General features: G+C 52.3%; 3 protein-coding genes across 9 annotated transcripts; 2 read left to right on the top strand and 1 right to left on the bottom strand.

Annotated features, from left to right (window-relative positions):
* Positions 1 to 1,394: 1,394 nt before the first annotated feature.
* Muc1 (mucin 1, cell surface associated) lies at positions 1,395 to 5,771 on the top strand. 2 transcript variants are annotated; one of them, XM_034499411.2, is made up of 7 exons: positions 1,395 to 1,564; positions 2,316 to 3,646; positions 3,746 to 3,798; positions 3,922 to 4,055; positions 4,184 to 4,305; positions 4,381 to 4,530; positions 5,417 to 5,771. In XM_034499411.2, exons 1-7 carry the CDS (start codon positions 1,507 to 1,509, stop codon positions 5,489 to 5,491), a joined length of 1,923 nt encoding a protein of 640 aa, XP_034355302.1. In that variant the 5' UTR covers positions 1,395 to 1,506; the 3' UTR covers positions 5,492 to 5,771. The 2 variants fall into 2 exon arrangements, with proteins under 2 accessions (XP_034355302.1, XP_034355303.1); XM_034499412.2 differs by having other exon boundaries at positions 1,423 to 1,564; positions 2,232 to 3,646.
* Positions 5,772 to 6,567: 796 nt separating this feature from the next.
* Positions 6,568 to 19,397, bottom strand: Trim46 (tripartite motif containing 46). Of its 5 annotated transcripts, none has more exons than XM_034500145.2 (10): positions 19,266 to 19,394; positions 17,709 to 17,970; positions 17,147 to 17,490; positions 15,951 to 16,094; positions 15,744 to 15,839; positions 12,019 to 12,272; positions 11,642 to 11,763; positions 10,358 to 10,660; positions 8,999 to 9,296; positions 6,568 to 7,688 (listed from the first exon to the last, which is right to left on the bottom strand). In XM_034500145.2, the coding sequence occupies exons 1-10, from the start codon at positions 19,326 to 19,328 to the stop codon at positions 7,295 to 7,297; spliced, it is 2,280 nt and encodes a 759-aa protein (XP_034356036.1). In that variant the 5' UTR covers positions 19,329 to 19,394; the 3' UTR covers positions 6,568 to 7,294. The 5 variants fall into 5 exon arrangements, with proteins under 5 accessions (XP_034356036.1, XP_076788866.1, XP_034356037.1 ...); XM_076932751.1 differs by having other exon boundaries at positions 19,256 to 19,345; XM_034500146.2 differs by lacking the exon at positions 19,266 to 19,394 and adding an exon at positions 18,685 to 18,779.
* Positions 19,398 to 19,573: 176 nt separating this feature from the next.
* Positions 19,574 to 23,508, top strand: Krtcap2 (keratinocyte associated protein 2). Of its 2 annotated transcripts, none has more exons than XM_034500150.2 (5): positions 19,574 to 20,079; positions 20,344 to 20,495; positions 20,632 to 20,695; positions 23,057 to 23,123; positions 23,356 to 23,508. In XM_034500150.2, the coding sequence occupies exons 1-5, from the start codon at positions 20,076 to 20,078 to the stop codon at positions 23,474 to 23,476; spliced, it is 408 nt and encodes a 135-aa protein (XP_034356041.1). In that variant the 5' UTR covers positions 19,574 to 20,075; the 3' UTR covers positions 23,477 to 23,508. The 2 variants fall into 2 exon arrangements, with proteins under 2 accessions (XP_034356041.1, XP_034356040.1); XM_034500149.2 differs by having other exon boundaries at positions 19,917 to 20,079; positions 20,341 to 20,495.
* The last annotated feature ends 1,183 nt before the right edge of the window (positions 23,509 to 24,691 follow it).

The raw sequence follows: 24,691 nt of genomic DNA on the forward strand, positions 1-24,691 counted from the left end.
GGGACACACGGCGGGAGCACGGGACCCACGCCTCCGTTTATGCACCTCCGAAATGTTTTTAAAGTATTAGTTTCCGTTTCGTTGGGACTAAGAATTGTTTGCCTACTACAGTTGTAACTGCTCTTGCTGGTTTACACCGCAACCTACCAGCTGAGGATCCGGCCTGGCTTCCTCAGTCCAAGCTGCTGTGAACCCAAAGCCGTCCCCAAACCCAACTACTTCTGCCCTTCAGAATACCTTTCGGTTCTCCCTAAACACACACTCGTGGGATTGCCTTGTTCTACGTGCTTGTTCGCCCCAAATATTGTTCCTTTCCTAGATACATCTCGAAGTTCTCAAATTCCATGATCGTCCCACCTACTTACTCTCTGCCTCCTAAATATCTAGCTACCTGTATATATATAACCTGTCCCATCCCCCTTCCCAATTCAATGTCATCACGCAACTTCCACACATACCTTGGGGCTTCAACCACTTATTTCCTGCCCCCAAACACCATCCCCAGAAGTCTGAGTAGTCCAAGTACTAATCCTTGCTTCTCCCTCACACTGTACATTCCTTCCTATCTGTCCGAGGCATTGATTCTTTTCTTCAAGGCACAACTAACTTCCCAAGGATCTCTGTCTCAACTTGGGCCGTGCTGCCAAACCTTCGGCCCGTGCGAGTACGCCGCGCGTCGCTCGCGGTGACCACTAGAGGGCAGGCGTTTCCGGGTAAAAGGACGGGTCAGCCTGCTACTCAAGGTGGCGGGTTGGGTAGGAAGGACCTTAGGCTTCAGTGGAGCCCAAATTTCGTCCTTTTTAAGTGGAAATTTCCCCCACCGCCTTTCTCGGGAGAAAGCCAAAGAGAGACCCAGGCTACTGGAAAGTCTGGCAGGGGCGGGGACTGTGGTTTTCAGAGTACAGGGAGCGGTTAGAAGGGTGGGGCTGTTCCGGGAAGTGGCGGGGGTTGGGGGGAGGGAGACTAAAACTAGCGACCTGTTGTCCACTATTATCCAGCCTCCTTATATCCTCTCAACTCATGAGAAGTGGTTTTTCAAGGGCCGCAGAGAGTAGGAAAAGGGATCGGGGGATCTAGGGATGGGCTTCCCTTGTCTTGTTGTCCAGGGCCTTTTTGTGTTCCCTTTTCTTTTCTTGGCCGTTGCTCTGGGACTAAAACCAGAGCCAGGGGGGTGCCTAGGTTTCCTCCACATGCACACCTAGGGTAATCAAAGAGTGGTTGGTAAAAGTGGGAGACCAAATGGAGAATGAACAGGTTGTCATAAGGTTGAGTGATTGGAGCCCAAGTACCCTACACAGGAATGACTGGGGAGGAGGAGGAGAAGGAGGAGGAGGAGGAAAGAATAGGGGAGGGGGCGGAGTTTTGTTACCTGTCACCTGCTCTGACTGTGCCTAGGGCGGGAGGGGGACTGGTATAAAGCAGCAGGCACCAGCGCTCTTCCACTGCACACACGCAGCGCCAGCCTTGAGTCTGTTTCTACCCTCTTCCCGCCTGTTCACCACCACCATGACCCCGGGCATACGGGCTCCTTTCTTCCTGCTGCTACTTCTAGCAAGCCTAAAAGGTGAGAGGCGCAAGGTGGGGAGGGGCTGCGCTATTCAGGTGGGACTCCTAGTTGTTCTGTGGAATTTACTTACTGGTAGACTATGAGAGCCATAAGTGGCAGACAGGGATGGCCCAGTATGTACCAGAAGGAAGGAAGCTAAGGAAAGAGGCTAAGAAGCCGTGACCCCCAGGAGAACAGGCACCATAGTAGGTAAATACTCTTTGTGAGGAGTAGAGAGGCTGTGTCAAAAGTGGCTCCAGAGTGGAAGAATGGGGCTGTGTACAGTGGTTCCAGTCAATAATTCCCACCCTCAGGACACTCAGGTTCACAGAGAGTCCGAGGCCAGCCTAGGCTACAGTGGGAATATTTGTCTCAAGTAGAGCAATGAATGAGCCAGAAGCAGAAGTGAGACCTTTAGGGAGGGAGACTGTCAGGATGAAGGCAAACCGGGGGCTACCTGATATTAACCCGATCCTCCTTCCTTCTGGGGTTATTTTGCTTTCAAAGTTTACGTTTTTCTTTTTGCTCTGATTTTATTCATCAACGCAGTAGTTTCTCACAATTTCTGGCTCTAGCCAGAACTAAAGTGTCACACATGTTAGCCAAAGCAACCCAGTGTCCAACTCTGTTGATTGGTGCTGTGAACGTAAAAACAGTTTAACCCTCACCTTCCACTCTGGTTCAGTTTTTCTTGCCTTTCCAAGTCAGAAAAATAGTGTTGCCTCATCTCAGGACACCAGCAGTTTCTTAACACCGACTACCACTCCAGTCTACAGCGGCAACTCATCCCCAGCCACCAGCCTTCCAGTGGCCTTCACCAGCTCTCCAGTAGTCCACAGTGGCACCTCGTCCCCAGCCACCACAAGTCCAGTGGCCTCCACCAGCTCTGCAGTAGTCCACAGTGGCACCTCGTCCCCAGCCACCACAGGTCCAGTGGCCTCCTCCAGCTCTGCAGTAGTCCACAGTGGCACCTCGTCCCCAGCCACCACAGGTCCAGTGGCCTCCTCCAGCTCTGCAGTAGTCCACAGTGGCACCTCGTCCCCAGCCACCACAGGTCCAGTGGCCTCCTCCAGCTCTGCAGTAGTCCACAGTGGCACCTCGTCCCCAGCCACCACAGGTCCAGTGGCCTCCTCCAGCTCTGCAGTAGTCCACAGTGGCACCTCGTCCCCAGCCACCACAGGTCCAGTGGCCTCCTCCAGCTCTGCAGTAGTCCACAGTGGCACCTCGTCCCCAGCCACCACAGGTCCAGTGGCCTCCTCCAGCTCTGCAGTAGTCCACAGTGGCACCTCGTCCCCAGCCACCACAGGTCCAGTGGCCTCCTCCAGCTCTGCAGTAGTCCACAGTGGCACCTCGTCCCCAGCCACCACAGGTCCAGTGGCCTCCTCCAGCTCTGCAGTAGTCCACAGTGGCACCTCGTCCCCAGCCACCACAGGTCCAGTGGCCTCCTCCAGCTCTGCAGTAGTCCACAGTGGCACCTCGCCCCCAGCCACCACAGGTCCAGTGGCCTCCTCCAGCTCTGCAGTAGTCCACAGTGGCACCTCGTCCCCAGCCACCACAGGTCCAGTGGCCTCCTCCAGCTCTGCAGTAGTCCACAGTGGCACCTCGCCCCCAGCCACCACAGGTCCAGTGGCCTCCTCCAGCTCTGCAGTAGTCCACAGTGGCACCTCAACTACCATTAACAGCTCTGAATCAGACTTGGCCACCACTCCAGTTTACAGTGGAGCCCCATTCTCTACTACTCAGGTTACATCAGGCTCAGCTATCATCCCAGACCACAGTGATTCCTCGGTGCTAACTACCAGTTCTGTGTCGGGCTCAGCTACCAGTCCAGTCCATGATACCTCTGCAATGGCTACAACTCCAGGCAGCAATGGCACTCAGTCTTCAGTTCCAAGTCAGCATCCTGTTTCTCCTACCATGCCCGCCATCTCCAGCAACAGCACAGCACTCTTCCCTACCACCTCCAGGTCACCCCAGCTGTCTGGTGGGGTCTCCTTCTTCTTCTTGTCTTTTTACATTCGGAACCACCGGTTTAATTCTTCCCTGGAAGACCCCAGCTCCAACTACTACCAAGAACTGAAGAGGAACATTTCTGGGTTGGTGGGTATCAGCCTGGTCTCTGCCATGCTCCCCTGACATAGCTCTTCAGGACTGTGTGAGTCTTCCACATCAATCCTGAATCTTCTCTTCTTGTCCCAGTTTCTGCAGATTTTTAACCAAGATTTTCTGGGGATCTCTTCTATCAAGTTCAGGTACAGTTCTGGATTTGACTTATGGGAGTCTCATGACTTCGTGATGTCGGGGATGGGGGCGGGGTGGGGACTGCTGAGCTATAAGCAGAGCGTCCGGCTGAGCTGTCTGTTTCCTGTGACCAGGTCAGGCTCGGTGGTGGTAGAATCAACTGTGATTTTCCGGGAGGGTACTTTCAGTGCCTCTGATGTGAAGTCACAGCTTACCCAGCATAAGAAGGAGGCGGACGACTATAATCTGACTATTTCAGAAGTCAATGGTGAGGTGACAGCCCCAGGTGGAACCGGGCACCATAGTATTGGACTCTACCACCTGTTTACTTTTGGTGCTAGGAGCGGGAGATCCACCTCCTTTGGGGACTTCCCTGACCACTGTTTTCCCTTCTAGTGAATGAGATGCAGTTCCCTCCCCCTGCCCAGTCTTGGCCTGGGGTGCCAGGCTGGGGTGTTGCCCTGCTGGTGCTGGTCTGTATTTTGGTTGCTTTGGCCGTCATCATCGTCATTGCCCTGGTAAGGTTCAGGCCTTCAGTGGTGTCCCCTGGGAAATAGAATCCCACCGGCAAGTATAATCTCCTGTCTCCCCAGGCAGTGTGCCAGTGCCGCCGAAAGAGCTATGGGCAGCTGGACCTCTTTCCAACCCAGGACATCTACCATCCCATGAGTGAATACCCTACCTACCACACTCACGGACGCTATGTGCCCCCTGGCAGTACCAAACGTAGCCCCTATGAGGAGGTAAAGTGTGTCCCACTGGTTGGGCCAGCGAACTGGGCTGGGTGGGGGATTCTGAAGGGGTGCTCTGGAAACCCAAGGAGCTCCAGAGAGGTGAGAGCAGTGGAGAGCCTGGCAAGGTCGGGAATGGAGGTAGAGTTCTGGGGATCAGACCTTGGGAGGCTACAGGAAAAAAAAAAAAGGTCTGCACTACCAGGTCTTCCAAATAAAACCTCGTGGTCTACCTGTACCAATTTGTGCTCCTTAGGGTGCCTAGAGGGGAGGGGAGGGGATGCTGTGCCCCTGGAGCCTGTCTGCAGTCCCCACTGACCTCCTGGGGGTCAGAAAGCTGGGATAGGGTGGGAGGGCTCTGGGGAAGAAGAAATTTCCTCTAGAGTGTGCTGAGGGAGTTCTTAGGAAAGCAAGGATCCCTCTCTCTTCCCTCCCTCAGGCCTTTCCCTACAGAATCTAGTAAATAATTACTATGGTCACCTGAGAACGAAAGGCCAGTGTGTGGGAAAGGCCAATGGGTGGGAAAGGAGACAAGAATGTCCTTTTCTTGCCCCACTTTCCTCCTCCTCCTCCAGATCTACACACACACACACACACACACACACACACACACACACACACACACACCTTTGGGCCAGAAGATCAAAAAATAAAAGGAGAGAAATACAGGCGGGGCCTATAAGAGGGACTTACAGCCAAGTTGGGGGGGAGGGGGAGGGTGGCGGGAGGGAGCCATGGTGGTGGAGTTGTGTGTTTACAGTCACCTGGCAGCTCTGGGGCCAGCAGGTGCACACTCTGAATTAACCCCTTGAGAGCTTGCCAGGCCCCTAGTCCCGGGTGCCATTGGGGTTCTACCTGGAAGACTCTTTTACTCTGAATTTATTTCCCCTCCATTCAGGTTTCGGCAGGTAACGGCAACAGCAGTCTCTCTTACGCCAACCCGGCTGTGGCAACCACTTCTGCCAACTTGTAGGAGCAACTCACCCCACCCACTCGGGGCAGCTGCACTGCTCCCTCAGTGGTCACTGCCAGACCCCTGCACTCTGATCTGGGCTGGTGAACCAGAACTTCTGGCAGGCTGCTCACAGCCTTCCTCTGAGGCTTTGTCAAGAGTCTCAACCATGTTAGCCTGGTGAAGCCCAGTCCTGGCCTGGGGGACACTGGGGTAGTGGTGGCTCTCAGAAGGACTGGCCTAGCAAGCCTGGAGATGGGGATGGGAATCCAAACATGGCTGAATAAAAGATGGCCTCTGGTTTGCTCTGCCAGCTGTGGTTCTTCATCTGCAGCTCTTGGATCAGAGCGGCCGGAACACGGCTTTGAGGGGCCTGGAAAGGGATCTTTGGGAGAGAACTCCCGAAGGAGCCATGGAGGGGTGGAGGGCTGGGTGTGTTTGAAAACAGGGATATGGGGAAGAGGTGACAGAGGTGGCCTGAGAAAGAATACAGGAATTGCTTCTCTCCTATGCCTGGAGGCCCTGAAGGAAGGAGGAAACGAAACCTAGGCTTGGTCCAATGCGCCTGCCCCAGACCTGGCCTCAGTGCGCACCCATGACTGTCTCTTCTGAGGCCAGCCCATGCCCCTCTCCAACTGGCACAGTGCCCTTAAGGTAGCTCTATTCTTAGCTGTCCAGGTGTGAAGCAAATCCTTGGACCACAGATAACAGTAGAAGAGTCAACACGGCTGTGATAAGCCAGGGCTGGGACAGATCCGGGTGCTGTTGGCACCAGGCCCTGGCCCTCAGCCACCCCACCCGCCACTGCCTCGGGGTGGGCTCTCTGGCACTCTCGGAATGAGGAAGTGGTTCCGGTTCCCTGATCCCTTTAGGTCCCGACATCATGCCTCTCCCTCAGCCTCCAGTGGTCCAGATGTCCAAGGTGAAGTTCCAGGTTAGCAGTCAGTGCTGTGGCCCCTGGCGGTGAGAGTTGGTTGGGGTCTAGGCCTTAGGTGTAGCAGGAGGTTGTGTGTACTTCAGTTAGGGACCTCCTACACTTAGGTGTCAATCGGACCGGAAATTACCAGGAATGGTCTCACTCCGGGAAAACAGAAATGTGCCTGGTGTCACAGTTTATTATTTATAAACCATGAAAGGTACAGCTGTTGCTCAGCACAGGCCTAGTAATGCCCACTGTAGGGAGACAGTAGCAGGCACCAGAGGCCCAGCTTGGCCCAACCCAATGGGGACACCAGCCTTAACTGAGTTCCCAAGGGAGACTTGGCACGTTGGCATGGGTGCTGGATAGGTAAAGCATGCAAGAGGAGAAGAGGGACAGAAGGGACATGCAGCTGGAGGGTATAGGGACCCAAATAAAACAAAATAGGTTCTCCTCCTTCTCACTGGAGAAGCTCAAAGCCTGGCCGCCAAGGCTGTAGTCAGCATCAACGGGGCAAGGGGGCTTGGCAAGGCAAAGGGCAGAGTTGTTCATCATACCCACTCTTCCAGGTGCCCGCTCTCCCAATAAGCTTTGGGAGCACAGGACAGGAATGGAATAGAGCTTTCTATGCCTTGGTTAAGATGCCAAGGGCAGGGCCTGGGGGGAGGCACAGACTTGATGGGCCTGGGGCCTAGGCCAACAGGTAACACAGAGAATGAAGGACCTCCAGAGATAAGCAGAGGAGAGTCCCTTAGTCAAGGGAGCCCTGGGAAGACACAGCTGGCAAGGAAAGGGGCAGGGCCACATGGTTAGGAAGAGTTTGGGGAAGAAGCTGCTGGGTAAACAACCTGATGCCCAGAGGTTTGGGGAGCAGAGCTTAGGTCTGAAAAGGGGGCTTTAAAGGCTCAGTCCAGCTTGGCAAAGCCCCCAATGGTGACTTTCCTCTCAGGCTTGGTGCCCACAGGCTCCTGCAGCTGTACAGCACCACCCCCAATGAAGCAGAAGGCAGGGCACACAGGTCCTGAGCAGTCCAGGGGGCACTCTAGGAGCCCACGGAAGGACACAGCATCCAGGAAGGAAACCCGCCCCCGCTCGTAGTCCAAACAGATGCCTAGGCGGGGTGGAAGGGGCACTGTGCAGCTGGCTGCTGGGCCATCCCTCCCTGTCAGCCCTGCATTTGAATTTGCTCCGGAACCCAGCAGGATCTTGCCCATGCCGATGGTCAGGAAAGCAAAGGGTGGCAATGCCTCCACTGCGGCGTCTTCAGCACCACTGTCGTGCCCACTGTCTGGGTCATATCTGTAGGAGTGGGAATCCAGAAGAAAGATGTTGAGAGGAAGGGAATGGAGCTGAGATGTTGGAAGGATAGAATGTTGGGGGACAAGAGGTTACGGGTACTAAGGTACATGTTGAGGTGGTTAGATTGTAAGGCTCGAGGCTTTAGTCTGTGTAGGAAAGGAGCATGCAGGAGAAGGGGTCACGGGGAGGAAGAGTGCGGCATTGCTATAGCACACTGGGGAAATGTGGGTCTTATCAGGATAGAAGGTGCTGAGAATCATCGTGCTAGGGAAATCAGGTTAAGGATACAGTTTTGACAGCTGGGGATGTTGGAAGGATGAGATCACCATGATTAAGATGCAGTGGGGTGAGGGCAGGAGCAGAGCAAGGATGGTGAAAGATGGTGTTGGAAGAGAGATGAAGACGCATTGGTATCAGGATGTTAGAGGGATACAGGAATGGAGTTGACAGAATTCCAAAGGAACTTTGTGTTGGGGAGAAGACATCTTGAATACATGGAATGCTGAAGGATAAGAGGGCTCAGGAGGGAGGGCTCAGGAGGGAGGACTCAGGAGGGAGGGCTCAGGAGGGAGGGCTCAGGAAAGAGGGCTCAGGAGGGAGGGCTCAGGAGGGAGGGCTCAGGAGGGAGGGAGGCCTCAGGAGGGAGGGCTCAGGAGGGAGGGCTCAGGAGGGAGGGCTCAGGAAAGAGGGCTCAGGAGGGAGGACTCAGGAGGGAGGGGTCAGGAGGGAGGGAGGCCTCAGGAGGGAGGGGTCAGGAGGGAGGGGTCAGGAGGGAGGGGTCAGGAGGGAGGGCTCAGGAGGGAGGACTCAGGAGGGAGGACTCAGGAAAGAGGGCTCAGGAGGGAGGGCTCAGGAGGGAGGGCTCAGGAGGGAAATGTGAGGGAGATGTTAAGAGACACTGGGAGACAAGGAAGGCTTTGGAGATTTGTTTAAGGGAAGAACTTGGAGATGTTGAGAAAGAGGCAGTTGAAGGTCTCAGGCAGAAAACTTTTCATGAAAATAAGGTGCTGGGGGCCAGGACACGGGAGCTTAGGTGGTGTACTGGTTCTGAGTGACAGATGGAAGGAAGAGGTAATGGCTCTGCTTTCTATCAACCCTTTTTCCAACCATACACTCTGACCACCAGTCCTCAAAGTCTCTTCTGTGGAGCCCACGTCTCTTCCGCCCACAAGCCTCTCAAGCTGGCTTCCATGCTCCTTGCTCTTACCCAGCCCCAGTCCCACCTAGGCAAGTCTGGATGCCCATCACCACCCTCACCAACCCCAGCTCCTTCCCCTGGGCTTCATTCCCCCCTTGCAGAAGGGCCTGACCTGGGGCTGATCACATCCGGGGCACCCTGGAAGCTTTCCTGAAGCTTGCTCTCCAGCCCGACGCCCACCTTGACCAAGTAGGAGGCAGGGTCTACAGCACAGGCCCAGTAGCTGCGGCCCTGGGTCACAGCCACATCACCCAGGACCACGTCCACACTCAGGTGGCAGCCTGTAAGCAGCCGCTCAGCAGCCAGTAGCAAGGGAAGCCCTGGAATACTCCGCACCGCTCGCTGGTCCTTGCTGATGGCTAGCCGCTCTCGGCTGGCACCCCAGCGGCCATCAAGGAAGAAGTGCAGGACTGGAAGCAGGAGGTTGAGACAGAAGGAAGGATTTCAGGGACACACTGGCACTGGGGATTGTGGGGTATTAGCACAAACACTGGGAATTTTGGGCACAGGGAACAAGTTGTCAAGGAGTTCAGTCACCAGGAACTGGCAGGGGCCCAGGGAAATAGGGCGTGGAAAACCGAAATAGAGACAGGGAAGAGAGGCATCCCTCTAGACATGGGAAGCCAGGAATAGCCACAGTGGACTAGTAGGCAGAGAAAAGTGCCCCATCTCTAGCTAACTCAATGTTTCTGCAACCCATTCTCCATGATTTGGCCTGTGGACCATCTCCACTATGGTTCTGTTCCACCAGGTCCCATTCCTAACGCCACTGACCTGAACCTTCCATCTCACATTCCGGTGCCCATACCTGACCCCTCAACCCAGCCCGGACTCTTTTGCCTTTTATCTGAGTGCTGAACGCACTCGGCAAGCCGCTTCCCTAACATTGACTGAGCCCTTGCTATAAGTCAGAAGCTAAGTCTTTTCAGATACCATTTAATAATAGTTTCATTATCAAACCGCTCTATTGAATACTATTATTACTTTTTTTGTTTTTTTTTTTTTTGTTTTTTTTTTTTTTGGTTTTTTTTTTTTTTTTTTTTTTCGAGACAGGGTTTCTCTGTGTAGCCCTGGCTGTCCTGGAACTCACTCTGTAGACCAGGCTGGCCTCGAACTCAGAAATCCGCCTGCCTCTGCCTCCCAAGTGCTGGGATCAAAGGCGTGCGCCACCACTGCCCGGCCCTATTATTATTACTTCTGTAGAAAGGGACTCCGAGGTTCAGAGAAGGAGAAAAATGTGGCTCAAGACACAGAGTTGTCAATGAGCACAGGTGGGTTTAGAACCCTGGCAGTTCAGTTCTAGAGGAAGCGAGTATAACTCATACATTAAATTGTACAAGTTATATAAATTAAAATGTTTTGCATTGCTTTTCCAGTGCCCATTGGGAATGAGCTAAGTACCTGGGCCACCCCATACCCTCTGCGTGAACATCTCTGTTCACCACATGAAGCCACCTGACTGTGTACTCACCAGGTGCCGGGGGTGTGTGCAGGTGTACATCTTCACTGTACTCTCCATAACCAGCCTTGTTGCAGCCACGGACACGCAGCACATACACAGAGCCTGTGTCAGGGTTCTCAAGAAGGGCACTGGTGCCCCTCACCTCCTCCCGTCGCTGCCAGCGTGTAGGGCCTGGCTGGGCGGGGACATCTGTGCGCCGGAACTCAACAGTGTAATGCCAGGCAGGTGGTGAGTGAGGGGGCAGCCGCCAGCATAGGAAGATTTGATCATAGGCAAAGGTACGCTGGGTGTCAATGACAGGCGCCTCGGGCACTGTTGGAAGAGACAAGGGGGTCAATCAAGGCCTGGCTACTGGGCTGGCATGGGGAGTGGGGCAGGCAGGAAAGAGGAAGCAGCGGGAGCCGGGGGGTTGAGTGTAGGTGAGGGAGCTGGGGAAAGGAACTTTCTAGACATTGGGTGGGCAAGGCAGGGCCCAAAGGAGAAAGACGTAGGTGGGTGCTGGGCCCAGGCAGGAGCGGGAACTCTGGTTCTAGTTGCTACTACCCTAATTTGGCCTGAAGGGAGCCACTTTCCCTCTCTGGGCCTCAGTTTTCTCTTCAGTCAAATGACAGCATCAGACCCAATGAGTTTTGAGGGCCCTTACAGCTGAGATTCTTTGAGGTAAGAAGGAGCCCCAGAACGAGGCAGGCAAAGGCCACTGGAACCCAGGCAAGAGAGCCCTGAGCAGGAAGGGGTGTATAAGGGTTGGGAGGGAGGTAACAGGGTCAGCAAGACAGAAAACAGGAAGGCAGCAGCGGGAGCAAGCTAGCTAGCAGAGCGGTGCATGTAGGCCAGGAGGAAGAGAATGAGAGTTCAGAGGGCAAAGGTCAAGATAACGAAAGGTCAGAAGGACCAGGATTATGCAACAGCCTAAGGAAGGCAGGTGGGAGGACCAAGAATTCAGGGTACATTAGGAGAGAAGGAAGCAATATGTGGGTGGCCAGGCTGTGTGGGAGCACAGGGAGAGGAATAGGGAGGGGCCCAGCGGGTGGCAGGGCCCCCAGGGCAGGGCTGCTGACTTGCCTGGGGTGCTCCGGAGCAGAGTCCGCGGTGGCCACAGCCTACAAAGAGAGAGGGAGAAGCAGCGCTGAGCGCGGTAGGATGGTGTGGTGTGGCAGGGATGGCCGGGTGGGAATGGCTGGCCAGGCCAGGCAGGAGGCCAGGAGGTCCCTGGTGGGCACTGCCCCCCGGGTCCGCTGCAGGGGGGAAAGGGAAGAAGGCTCTGGTTGGACACGGGCCTGGCTAGCTCCTTACCTCTCAGGAAGTTAAGCTCCGTCAGCAGCTTCATCTCTCGTCCCACATCCAGCTGGCAATGTCGGAAGGAGGAACTGGCAGCTGGCCGGAATGTCTGGAGGGCCTCAGTGGCTCGGGAAATCCTAGAATGGGGTAGGCGAGGGTCAGGCATTGCCAGGTGGGCAGCAACTCCTCCCTGGCATCCTGCCCTACCTAAACCTAGAGCCACTGCTTCAGGTCTACCTCACTCTTGAGAAGCTAGCATCAGTCTGACCAAATGAAACTTCTCGAGGTTCCAGCTCTCCATCCGTGTATTCTAGCTACTGCCCTAGGTGTTAGCGACACCCACAGTGCCCACCTCCCTTGAGCCTGCACCCTTGTGCCACGCCCCTCAGTACCTGTTATGCAGCTGTTTGGCTGCTTGTACAAAGCAAGGCTGGTCTGTTTCCTTAAGGACTTCCTGGGCATAACCCACCAGACCTGAGCCATCCAGCAGGCTCTGGTGCTCATGGATCTGGGCGCTGAGCCGGGATAAACGCTCTTGCTGGCACTCTTCGATGGCCTGAAGCAGTGAGGCCCGCTTCTCTTCCAGCACAGCCCCTAGTCCCCGAACCAGCTGGGACACCTCCTCTTTCGCCTGCTGACCACTCACCTGTCCAAGGAGCGACACCCAAAGGATGAGTACTTGCACCCGCCCCCAAGACACCACACCATACTATCCTAGGGAATTTAGTTCATTTCACCTATCTTTCTTAATTGGGCCAGGATCATGACTGGCAAACCACCTACACCACAGACATGGTCGCCTCCTGGCCATTTGTACTGAGGTTCCAATGCTCACCTTGTAGCTGTCAGCTGAAGAGAAGCAACCCCCTTCTATTTCCTAGATTTTTGACTTGATCTAGGAAACCAAAATTAATACAGGACCAAAGCACAAAAGTCCTATTAGTTTTATACCTACTGAGGGATTCTTTTTTCTTTTCTTTTTTCTTTTTTCTTTTTTTTTTTTTTTTTTTGAGACAGGGTTTCTCTGTATAGTCCTGACTGTCCTGAAACTCACTCTGTAGACCAGGCTGGCCTCAAACTCAGAAATCCGCCTGCCTCTGCCTCCCAAGTGCTGGGATTAAAGGCGTGCGCCAGCTACTTATTTATTTTTATTTTATGTATGTGAGTACACTGTTACTGTCTTCAGACACACCAGAAGAGGGCATCAGATCCCATTACAGATGGCTGTGAGCCACCATGAAGTTGCTGGGAATTGAACTCAGAACCTCTGGAAAAAGTCAGTGCTCTTAATCTCTGAGCCATCTCTCCAGCCCGGGATCTTTTAAAAAGTATTTTTATTACTTTATGTGTATGGGGGTTTTGCCTATATGCATGTATGTGGGCCAAGTGTGTGCCTGGTATCTGTGGAGACCAGAAAAAGGCATCAGATACCCCAGAACTTACATATAATATATGTAAGCCACCATGTGGGTGCTGGGAATTGAATCTGGGTCCTCTGGAAAAGCAGCCAGTGCTCCTACCCAACTGATCTATCTTTCTAGCCTTTATCTGGGGATCTCTATAAGAGACAGGGTTTCATGTAGCCCAGGCTAACATTGAACTTGCTGTGTACTGAAAAGAAATCCTCCTGCTTGCTGGGTGGTGGTGGCTCACACCTTTGATCCCAGCACTTGGGAGGCAGAGGCAGGCGGATTTCTGAGTTTGATGCCAGCCTGGTCTACAGAGTGAGTTCCAGGATATCCAGGACTACACAGAGAAACCCTGTCTCAAAAAAAAAAAAAAAAAAAAAAAAAAAAAAAAAAAAAATTAACCGGGCAGTGGTGGCACACGCCTTTAATCCCAGCACTTGGGAAGCAGAGGCAGGAGGATTTCTGCGTTTGAGGCCAGCCTGGTCTACAAAGTGAGTTCCAGTATAGCCCGGGCTATACAGAGAAACCCTGTCTTGAAAAGCCAAAAAAAAGTTTAACTAACTAATTAATTAATTATTTTTTATATTCTTTAAATATATAATTTATTTATATTTTATGTGCATTGGTGTTATGCCTGCATGTATGTCTGTGTGAGGGTATCAAAAACCCTGAAACTGGAGTTACAGACAACTGTGAGCTGACATGTGGGTGCTGGGAATTGAACCCCGGGTCCTCTAGAAGAGCAGCCAGTGTTCTTAACCACTGAGCCAACTCTCCATCCCGTATTAATTAAATTAAAAAAAAATAATAATTGAGGTGCTGGAGAGATAGCTCAGTAAAAAGAGCAAGTAACCATTGAGCAAGGACTGAGTTCAACTCCTAGCATCTATCAAAGGTAGCTGAGTCACCTGTATTGACAGCTCCAGGGGATCTAATATCTCTGGACTCCATTGACACCCCATCCACATGGGCTACACTCACAGATACACACATGCATAACACTTGATGATTTTGTTGTTGTTGTTGTTGTTTGAGACAGGGTTTCTCTGTGTAGCCCTGGCTGTCCTGGAACTCACTCTGTAGACCAAGCTGGCCTTGAACTCAGAAATCCACCTGCCTTTGCCTTCCAAGTGCTGGGAATAAAGGTGTGTGCCACCACTGCCCAGCCAGTTGGTTAATTTTTTTTTTTTTTTTTTTTTTTTTTTTTTTTTTGGTTTTTCGAGACAGGGTTTCTCTGCCCTGGAACTCATTCTGTAGACCAGTTGGTTAATTTTTAATTTAAAAATAATAGTTACATTTTAAATTTGTATTGATTTATTTATTTTTAATTTAGTAGTGCATGTACACCTGCATGCCAGAAGAGGGCAACAGATCCCTTTACAGATTGTCTTGAGCCACTACGTGGTTGCTGGGAATTGAACTCAGGACCTGTGTAAGAGCAGCCAGTGCTCTTAATCACTGAGCCATCTCACCAGACCACTGCAGTTATATCTTTAACTTAAATTTTTTAGATTTAATTTGCCAGCCATTTTTGTGTTTTATTGTTGCAGTTACTCTGGGTCTTGACCATGTACTGATGCAGCAGAAGGGATGGCTGCTCTGTCAACATATTTTTTATTTAAAAATATTTAGTTCATGTGTGTATGTGTGTGTGTGTGTGTGTGTGTGTGAGAGAGAGAGAGAGAGAGAGAGAGAGAGAGAGAGAGAGAGAATGTGTGTGTGTGTGTATGTGTGTGTGTTTATATACACCACATGTGTGTAGAAGCCCTTGAAGACCAGAGGAAGGTATCAGATCCCCTGGAGCAGCTTCCAGGTGATGGTGAGCTGCCACGTAGCTGCTGGGAACTGAACTTGGGTCCTCTGCAAAGGCAGTAAGTGCTCTTAACCACTGACTCATCTCTCCAGCCCTCAGGTGCCCCTTGTGATGCAGATGCACAGACATCAATTCCAGGACAGTGTTTGTGAAGAAACGATAAGTGGACTTATGGGCTGGAGTAGCCAGTCTCGCCATGTTGCTAAGAGACAAATAGGGAAAGGCTAAAAACTAGTGGAAGGTAAAAGCTACTTTAAATAGTTGGTCATTTGGATACATCGCAGCCCCAGTTACCTGTATCTGGCAAACAAGACTGTTCAGGGACCTCAGTGTGTGAAGGAGAGCCTTTTCCAAAAAATCCTTCTATCTCGATGCATGTTAGAAAATGCAGTAAACACCCTTTCTGGACCTACAGTCCCTCCAGCGACACTGCAACTTGAAGTCACCATACACTAACTGGTCGTATTTCACCCTAGCTCTTTCATAGCCTTAATCTTTTTATATCTCACTCAAATAAGAAAGGCCATGGCTCCAGTGCCACATTTGGACCACTAGCTATGGCTCACTGGTGGCTGTGCCATCGCTACAACCCGCTGCCACTGTCAGTTAATTCAGACAACCCAATAGAAGGTGCTTATTCCCCATCCCTAGCTTCACGGCTGTTTTCACGCTGACTCTAAGTATATTTGAGCTCCTTAGTCCCCAACTATAGCTACACTCCTTGCAGCCCGAGATCCAGCCTAACCCAACATACTGGTGTTCTTGCCAATGAAGTTTAACCAGAGTCTCCACCCACACACATCCTTCTCCTGTGGGCTCTGAACTGACAGCAAGGCGATGATGGAGCATGCCTACCCAAGCGGGATCCAAGGCACATGCCCGTGCCCTTCCTCACCTCAGTGTGCCTGATGGTCTCTTCCAGCTCACAAATCTGGGTCTGCACTGTGTCCTGGTTTCCCAAGATGTATGCCAGGCTCTTTGTCAGTTTATCCTAAGGGCAAAGAAAGAGGTGGGCATCATCCTGGCTCTGCAAGAAGCAAGTCATTAGGAGGTGTGTGGTAGTGTGTGTTAGCACTAGGGCTGAGGAAGTAGGGGTGTTTACCTTGAGGGCCTGGTAGGCACTGAGCACTGGTGTGATCTTGTGCCCACTGTGGGTACGCCGTACCCTGCAGAGTTGGCACACCAGCCGTTGACATGTCTTACAGTAGTGGGTCACCTCTTCCTTGTGGTCTGGACACATCAGACCCTAGAGATACAAAGGATAATAGAATAGTCAGCTACTTGTGTAAGGATGCTGACCTACCAGCAATTGCTTGCCCCTCTCTAGCAGTCAGATGAGAGGCAAGCGGAAATAGCTGGTGGTGCTCCCTAGCGCCACCTGATGGTGAACACCAGGCATTAAAGCATTTGTGAACTGTCCAAGCCATGGCCTAGCACTGCTCCTCCCTCCATCTACTTTGTATGTAGTAGTGACAACAGAGATGAGGTAGTTCAGCTTTGTTCACCATCGAGCCCAATTCCTACAATAGCATCCTTCATAGAAACAACTTCCTTGAGGCAGAGTTTTCTTGTGTATCCAGGCCGGGCTTCAACTTGTTATTCACCCTTCCGTGTGCCACCATGCTTAGCCAGGTAACACTTGGTAGGCAACAAACATCTCCTGTGATCCTATCAACAGCCCCGAAGGTATAGTCACTTCGGAGAAGAGTCTCTCATCTCTGTGCAGCTGGTGAGATGACAGACCCATAGATGTTGAATCATTCGTTCAGCCAATGTTAGAGACAGGAGCTCTTAGGCAGCCAGATGTGATGGTGCATGTCCCTAATTCTAGCGCTCAGGAAACTGAGAAAATGGGATTGCCATGAGTTCAAGGCCAGCCTGGGTTATATGGCAAGGTGCTGTTCTTTTTTTTTTTTTTTCTTAATATTTTATTTTGAATTATGTGTCTGTGCGTAGAAATGTGCACGTAAGTGCAGGAGCTAGAAGAGGCCAGAGATGATGTACCTCCTGCCTGGAGCTGGAATTACAGGGAAACAAATGCGATTCTCTGGAAGAACTCTTAATCAGAGAGCTCTCTCTCCAGCTCTAAGACTCTCTCTCTCTCTCTCTCTCTCTCTCTCTCTCTCTCTCTCTCTCTCTCTCTCTCTCTCTCTCTCTCACACACACACACACACACACACACACACACACACACCCAACCTTACCTACCCCACTCGGAAAACCACATCAGCCACTCCCAACCCTGGTTCGCCACCACCGTGGCCCCTCCCACTTCAGACCCTGCAAGAACTGGCTCACCTTGGGGCGGAATGAGAGGGTGGGTAGCGTGGGCTCGTGTTGGGCCTTCTGAGTGCCCCAGGGGTGGAAGAGCTTGAAGCATTCATTACAGAAGGTAGCTCGACACTCTGTGCAGCCTTTGGTGGCCTCTAGTGGTGGGGGCTTGCACAACTGGCACAGGATGGCTCCTCCCACACTCACACTCTGCCGGTACCTCTCCACTACTCGCTCTAGGGTTAGGTTTCGGAAAAGCCCGGAAAGGCCCCTCTCCCCCAGCTCCACATCGCCCTGGCAGGCTGGGCACGGGAATACGATGGTCTGGGGGTGCAAGGCACCACGCTTCCGCCCAGGGTATGTCCCAAAGCCTGTAGATGGACCCAGGAGGTAGAGGTGAGAATTACAGCTGCCTGGGGGTGGGTGACATCTGTTCAATTAAAAAGTGGAATTTCATTGCGCCAGAGATCAACTCTCATTAGGATTCAGATAAGCAGTAAATAGCTCCACCCCAGAATGACAGACAGATGCCCCTGACCCTCTTCCATCTTTCTACATTCCCACCCTATCCCACAGGCCCCAGCCCCACCTGACTTAAGGAGCCGGTCCAAGCGATCTGGCTTGGGGAGAGTTCTCCGAGAGAGGCGGGGGCTGCGGGTAGAAGGGGTGGAAGCAGGAGAAGTGGGCTCCGAACTCGGATCCCCACCATGGCCTATGTACCCCTGCTGGCCCAAAACCTCCCGGGCACAGGCCTGGCACACGTTGTGGGTACAAGGCAGCACTAGTGGCTGCTTGTACATCTCTTGGCACACTGGGCACAGCAGTTCCTTCTCCATGTTCTTCATGCTTGTCTGTGGAGGGACCAGGAGGTTGTGTGAGAGCTAGGACACTTGGGCAAATCTCAGCCCGGTCCCTTGGCTGCAAGGAAGGGCAGCACACGCTACCTACTGCTTTGGCCCAGTACCCGCCTTGGTTGGTTCACACACCTTCCCAGCTCTGTCTCCTGCTTCTGCTCCCCTCTTGGGGATCTTAAGGTCCAATAAGAAGGTATGGTTGAAGCGCTGGCCTCCTCCAGCATCGCGCCCCACCCCCCATCACTCCCGCTGCAGCAGTGCTGCCAGGCAGGCCTCCCACCTCACCTGTCTCCATCCCTCCATCTCTGGATTACCAGCCTGCTCCTGGCATTTATTTCAAGGGCACCACCCATTCTACAGCTGGGTGTTGTCCCCCGCCCCTTTCTTTAGCAACCTTAGACGCATGACTGCTCCCCGCGGCCAGAGTGCGCTAGCTCTCTGAACCCGCTGGGCACCGGCCGGCACCTAGGACCCATCCTTCAGTCTTTAATTCTATTTCTTCCAGTCTCCCCAAATCAACCCGTTGCTCTTCGCCTCCTATACTAGAGCTATCAGGCCCAGTCTGGTGGAGAAATTCGGCCTGCTTCAACCCTTTGCCCAATCTGGGGGAGAGGAGGGAGCGCCCCGCCTACCTGCCCCCTCCCCACCGGAAGTATCCCTCCCCCTTTTGGTGAGGGGGTCTTCTGGCTATTCCCCACCCCCACACCTCACCTTGGTCCCTCTCTTCGCAGCCATCCCGGTCAGGGGCGCAGCTGACACAAAGGAGGGAGGGACAGGGAGGGAGGGGGAAGGAAGTGGTGGGGGGAGCAGGGTTGGCACCGCCTCTGGGAGAGACGGGCACGGGTTACCATGGCAACCGCAGGCTGCACGGCAGCTCGCGGGGGGGGGGGGGGGGGGCGGTAGGGTGGGGGGTCGGGAGGGGTCCAAATTGGGAACTGCACCCAGGAGCGGCTTTTTTATCACCCCCCCACCTGTCCTCAGTTTCTTGGAAAACATCCAAGCTCACACATGCCCCTTCTCACAGCCCTGGTGCATGCCTGGCAGCTACCCCAAGCCTACCCGCTGGGTCCGGGCAGCTTGTCGCTGCCTACACCCCAGCAAATGGGAGTCTCACCACTCGGCTGTCCCCAGGATCCCTGCACACCTGCATCTCCGCCCTCCCAGTCATTTCTGTCTTGGCTAATCCCTTCTCTCTATTCCATACTCTTCCTGGACCCCCCACCTGTTCAAGGATCTGGCTTGCCCCGACCCTTTACATCCCCTCCCTTCCCCTTGACCCCACCTTAACTCACACTGATGCGGACTAGTGCATCCATGATGGAAGTGAAGGTCTGCATATCCTCACCCTCAGCCATGGCCCTACTGTGCCCGCCCGCCCGCCCCCGGGTGCCCGATCCTGGCTGCTGCTGCGAACCCGGGGCTTAATGCAGGAGCCGGGTGGGGTGTAGGGAGGGGTGGGGAGGGTGAGATATCACTGCGCATGCTCCAGGGACTAGCTTCGAACTGCGTCCGTCGAGGTAGGGGGTGGGAAATAGTTCTTCCCACGTGGTTCTCCAAAGGCGGTCTAGGGGGTGGGTAACATGGAAGGGTATTTGAGGTAGGAACCACTCCTTCTATTAGAACTTTGCATCGATTCCTAGTCATACTACTCACATAAAGCAAGAAGCTGCTTTCTGAGGAAGAACTCCAAGTGGAGAGCGCTACATCTTGGGTGGCACATATCCTCGGGAGATGTTAAGGCAATCAGAGTGGGGCAGGGAGGTCTGAGGAAGTTGCATAAATAATAAATGACATAAATAGCAATGAAGACACAGGTGACTCTAGGCCATGGGATCATGACTGAAAGACGTGAGTGCAGCTTGTCCAGAGAGGCAGCAGATGCCCTGGCTACAGAAGGCTGGAGACCAAGCAGGGCGGTGGCCTAGAATGCTCTTCGAAGCATTATTTCCTCCTTGCCGCAAGAGGGCGCTGCATCCAAGGCGCGTAGAGGAAGAAGGAAAGCAAGTCCACGTTGGCCCCGACGCTTGCGTACAGACAACCGCGCCGGCTTTGGCTCCCCTCTTTCTCCAGAGCCACGGATTGGACCCACGGACGGGGGCGTGATGGGTAAACCGCACCGGCGGGATGCCCGGGCTGCTCTAGCGGGGGTGGGCGTTGGGGTGGCCCTCTTTTCCCGGTAGCCTCGGTAAAGCTGACGTGTCCTGGTTTTCCAGGGAACTAGCATTTCCTCCGGACAGGCGGGAACTTGGATGTGCGGGCCGGGTGGTTCCTGGAGGTCGCCGTGGGGTGGCGGGTGGGTCACTTGAAAGTGGTTGGCGGGCTGAGCTCCGGAGTGAATCTTAGCCTGACTCTTTTTCTCATCTCCAGTAGTCGGTACCGGAACCTCCTTGGCGCTGTCCTCCCTCCTGTCCCTGCTGCTCTTCGCTGGCATGCAGATATACAGCCGCCAGCTGGCCTCCACCGAGTGGCTCACCATTCAGGGGGGCCTGCTGGGCTCCGGCCTTTTCGTCTTCTCCCTGACTGTATCTTTCACGCGCTGGAAGGGGAGGTGGTGGTGTATGGACAGAAGATGGGCGTGGGTGGCTGGCACGGGCTTTGCATTTCCTCTACATCCCAATGTCTTGTTGCATGAGTTTCTCCTTAATTCCGTCAACTCAGGCCTTCAATAATTTGGAGAATTTGGTCTTTGGTAAAGGCTTCCAAGCAAAAATCTTCCCTGAGAGTAAGTGAAACTCAGTAGTTGATTGGACTCTTTTTTTTTTGAAACCTTCCCCAAACATGATGCTGAATTTCCCGGCATTTAGATGATAAAGGAGAAATACATTTGCTTAAAACTATCTTGAAGACAGAAGATGCTTTTAGATTAAGCATTTTATCGGAGCTGAAAGAGAAGCACAAAAAGGAGACACAAAAAGGAGGGGAGGGAGAGGAAAAGAAAGAAAGGAAAACTTGGTCCGCTCCCAGAAAGGGTTCCAAGCGAACAGTCAAGTTTGGGCTGACGTCCGATAGGCATCCTTGGGAAGGTGTTCTTTGTCCCTTTGAGAAAAGAAAGCAAGACCAAGTCCACCGAGGGCTTCTGATGTGATACTGAGGCGGCACTGTTGAGTTCTGCATGAGGAGATTGTGAAATCTATGTTTACTGAGATGTTACCAATAGCGGGACCCCTGACAGACTGAGGATAGAGAGTAATTAGAGCCCTCTCCCTCTCTCTGCCTCCCTTTGTTTCTCCTTCCCTTTCCTCTTCTCCCTTCTGTAGCCCATGATGGCCTTGGACTTCCTGTGTAGCTGAGGATGACTTTAAACGCTTGAACCACTGATCCTCCTGCCTCCACTTCCCAAGTCCTGAGATTAGCACTACCTTGTATAGTTTATAAGGTATTGAGCCCAGGTTTGAGCATGCTAGGCAAGCTCTCTCCCCAGCCCTGACAGATCAGTTTTGTATGTGGCAATCCTTGTTAGCTGGTTCGTGTAGACATCTGATGGAGAAGTTCATAAAGGAGAGTCTGCATCAGGACCAACCACTTGGAAAGCCACATGCTCGGAAACGCAAGCAGCTGTAGCCCTGTGAGACACTGGCCCAGTAACACCAGAGCCCGCCATTGTGGCTCCATTTCCTTGCTCTCCTCCAAAACGATGTCTTCATAGCCCTGTTGCAGGCTTCCAGAGCTTCCACCTGACATGCCCAGGGCTTCTGTCTCTTTCACTTTGTCCACCGTATTTGTTAATACTCTGGAAAAAAAATGTTGGAAGACAAAAATCTTTGTCTTCCAACCAGACAGTGATGGCATGAGCTTTTATTTCCATTACTCCATGCAGAGGCAGAGGGAGGCAGGTCTCTGTGAGTTCGAGGCCAGCCTGGTCTACAGAGTGAGTTCCAGGACAGCCAGGGCTACACAGAGAAACCCTGTCTTGAAGGGGGAAAAAATCCTCTTTGCCTTCCCTTCTGGTTCCAAGTAGACCACTTTGCCCCTTCTGTCCTCTCACCTATGTCCTATCCTGTTAGAGAGGCCGTAACCTTCTTTCCTAAATAATGGGACAAGCCTGCTCTCTGTTCTTCTAGAACATTTTATTTATGTTTCTCTTTTTTTAATATTTATTTATTTAATGTATATGAGTACACTGTTGTTGTCTTCAGACACACCAGAAGAGGGCATCAGATCCCATTACAGATGGTTGTGAGCCACCATGTGGTTGCTGGGAATTGAACTCAGAACCTCTAGAATAGCAGTCAGTGCTCTTAACCACTGAACCATCTCTCCAGCTCTAACATTCTTTTTTAATTAATTAATTTATTTACTTTTGAGGCAGGATCTCACTGTATTGCCCAGGCTGGCCTTCCCTTGGATTTCTGGGCTTAAGTGATCCTTCCCATTGTGACTAACCCGGAATAGCCGATCCAGACTAACTGACTGTATAGGCATACATCACTGCTTTCAGCTTTCTTTTGTGTATGTGTGGGGGTGGGGAGGCCAGGAAGTTAAATGAGATGTGGAGCCAAGCTAATAAAACAAAATGTCATTCCTATCATCCCTTCGTGTCCTGAACAAGTGTTATGGCATTTGACGTCCCTGCTTTTTTTTTTTTGGTTTGTTTTTTGTTTTTTTGTTTTTTTCGAGACAGGGTTTTTCTGTGTAGCCCTGGCTGTCCTGGAACTCACTCTGTAGACCAGGCTGGCCTCGAACTCAGAAATCTGCCTGCCTCTGCCTCCCAAGTGCTGGGATTAAAGGCGTGCGCCACCACTGCCCAGCGATGTCTCTGCTTTTATCAAGACATACTTATTTTGTGTTGCTGTTTTTCTAGACAGGGTTTCTTTCTGTAGTCCTGGCTGTCCTAGAACTCTCTGTGTAGAGGAGGCTGGCCTCCAACTCACAGAGATCTGCCTGCCTCCACCTCTAGTGTTAGGGTTAAAGGTGTGTGTCTCCATGCCTGGCAGGGCATACGGTGTTTTGTTTTGTTTTGTTTTGTTTTGTTTTGACATGCGTTTTCACAAAGGTTCCTCACAGGGTTCTAAGTCTAGAACCTACTTTCCTACTTTCCGTTTCTCTTTTGAACACCCCTGACACTCCCTGTTCTCCTCCACAGTTCTCCTCTGCTTGCTGTTGGCACTCTTTGCATCAGGCCTCATCCACCGAGTCTGTGTCACTACTTGGTACGTATCTGACAGCTGGGCAAGCGATAGATACAATGACTCCGTGTCTTGTGTGACTAGATCCTCCTATGGTCTTGCCGGTGCCTTCCCTTCCCACACTGTATGCCTCCTCTGTTTTCCCATTGTCTTGTCCTTAATTTCCTAAGCCTAAATCGGAATTCTTTACCTGAAGCTGGTGTCTACTCTAGTAGCAACATGCCTGTGGGTATAATGACTTATTCTCACCCCCTAGCTTCATCTTCTCCATGGTTGGTCTGTACTACATCAACAAGATATCGTCCACCCTGTACCAGGCAACAGCTCCAGTCCTCACACCAGCCAAAGTCACTGGCAAGGGCAAGAAGAGAAACTAGCTTGGAATGAGTAATAAAGTTGCTTCTTTGTAGCTGTGTTTGTGAGCTACTATTGTAGACGTCATTGGCCAGGGCCTGACCTGGGCAGGCCCTGCAGCGTCCTCCGCTTACAAGACAGTCATTGTGGAAGAAGAATGCAAAAATGATCGGGGGTCTTAACTTATGGGGAGAGAGGTTAAAGAGTATGTAATACAGGAGAGTCTGTCTCTCAGAACCAGAGTAGCTGTTTTAAATTATTGTTATTTATTAACTGGTATGTGTGTGTATACGCGTGTTTGGGGGTGCACATTGTACAAGTGCTACAGGAGGGTGGCAGGTGTCCTTTTTTTAAAACCAGCAAAGATCTTGCAATGGAGGTGGATCCTTAACTCCTAGTCTGTGTGGTTCTGCATGGGGCTGTTAGTCTGTTACTCCAGCTTCCTGTCTTGAGGAATGAACCTTTGTCCTTACAGTGAGCAAAAGAGCCTTGCCTCCGAGTGTAAGGATCCTGGGTTAATCACCAGCTCTCGCCTCTTGGCTCTGGCAGTTTTGCTCCCCCCCCCTTTATCTTGAATTCAAGATGTTAGGAAATCCATAAGCTGATTCAGAGTAGATCAAAGAACAGCCAGGCCACAGCCTCAGCCAGTTTTGATGGAAATGAGGCAAGAGACCCCAGATCCTGCTCTGTACTGTCATGAGAATCAGTTTTGTCCGGTGTGCTTGTCCTATAGAGCACCAAGGTCCCCCCTCTCCCGGTGGATGTTGCAAGCTTTAGGGACCACCCATTTTGGTCACTTGTATACTCAGTGCCTGGTAGTGGGAAGTAGGTTGGTTGAATGAAAAACTTATCCGTCAACCCTTGTAGAGCAAACTCCTACACATTTAGAGTCACCTAACGTTTGGGTAATAAGGCTCAGTAAAGAAGAAGCAAAGAGTCTTAAGGTGCTCTGGTCAAGGATTAGAGGCTACACTGCCCAATCAATCAATCCCTCTTTCCCCAGCCGAGGAAGGAGAACCGCACAGTGTGGATAAAGTGCCTGCAGGGGGCGCTATGGGCTCGTCTATCCTGAACAGTCAGGCCACCCTCACCCTGCGGATTGGTCCTAAAGGACTAGGCGGTGCTCTGGTTCGTTGGAAGCCAATCTAGGGAACCCAAGGGGCCAGACACTTTACTGAAAGGGTAAAAGCGTCACTTCCTATTCTTGGGCTTGGAGTTGGGCAGAATTTTCAGTAGAG

The sequence above is a fragment of the Arvicanthis niloticus genome, chromosome 4 (assembly GCF_011762505.2).
Source record: "Arvicanthis niloticus isolate mArvNil1 chromosome 4, mArvNil1.pat.X, whole genome shotgun sequence".
NCBI lineage: Eukaryota > Metazoa > Chordata > Mammalia > Rodentia > Muridae > Arvicanthis > Arvicanthis niloticus.

Coding starts and splice junctions, on each gene's coding strand:
- Muc1 (XM_034499412.2), top strand. CDS start 1,507: ATGACCCCGGGCATACGGGCTCCTTTCTTCCTGCTGCTACTTCTAGCA. Junction 1,565..2,231: donor ACTTCTAGCAAGCCTAAAAG/GTGAGAGGCGCA, acceptor ACTCTGGTTCAG/TTTTTCTTGCCTTTCCAAGT. Junction 4,056..4,183: donor GACTATTTCAGAAGTCAATG/GTGAGGTGACAG, acceptor TTTCCCTTCTAG/TGAATGAGATGCAGTTCCCT.
- Trim46 (XM_034500145.2), bottom strand. CDS start 19,328: ATGGCTGAGGGTGAGGATATGCAGACCTTCACTTCCATCATGGATGCA. Junction 10,661..11,641: donor GGAGCTTAACTTCCTGAGAG/GTAAGGAGCTAG, acceptor CTCTTCCAACAG/TGCCCGAGGCGCCTGTCATT. Junction 7,689..8,998: donor CCGGATGTGATCAGCCCCAG/GTCAGGCCCTTC, acceptor CCACTCCTACAG/ATATGACCCAGACAGTGGGC.
- Krtcap2 (XM_034500149.2), top strand. Junction 20,496..20,631: donor TTTTCGTCTTCTCCCTGACT/GTATCTTTCACG, acceptor CCGTCAACTCAG/GCCTTCAATAATTTGGAGAA. Junction 20,696..23,056: donor AGCAAAAATCTTCCCTGAGA/GTAAGTGAAACT, acceptor TCTCCTCCACAG/TTCTCCTCTGCTTGCTGTTG.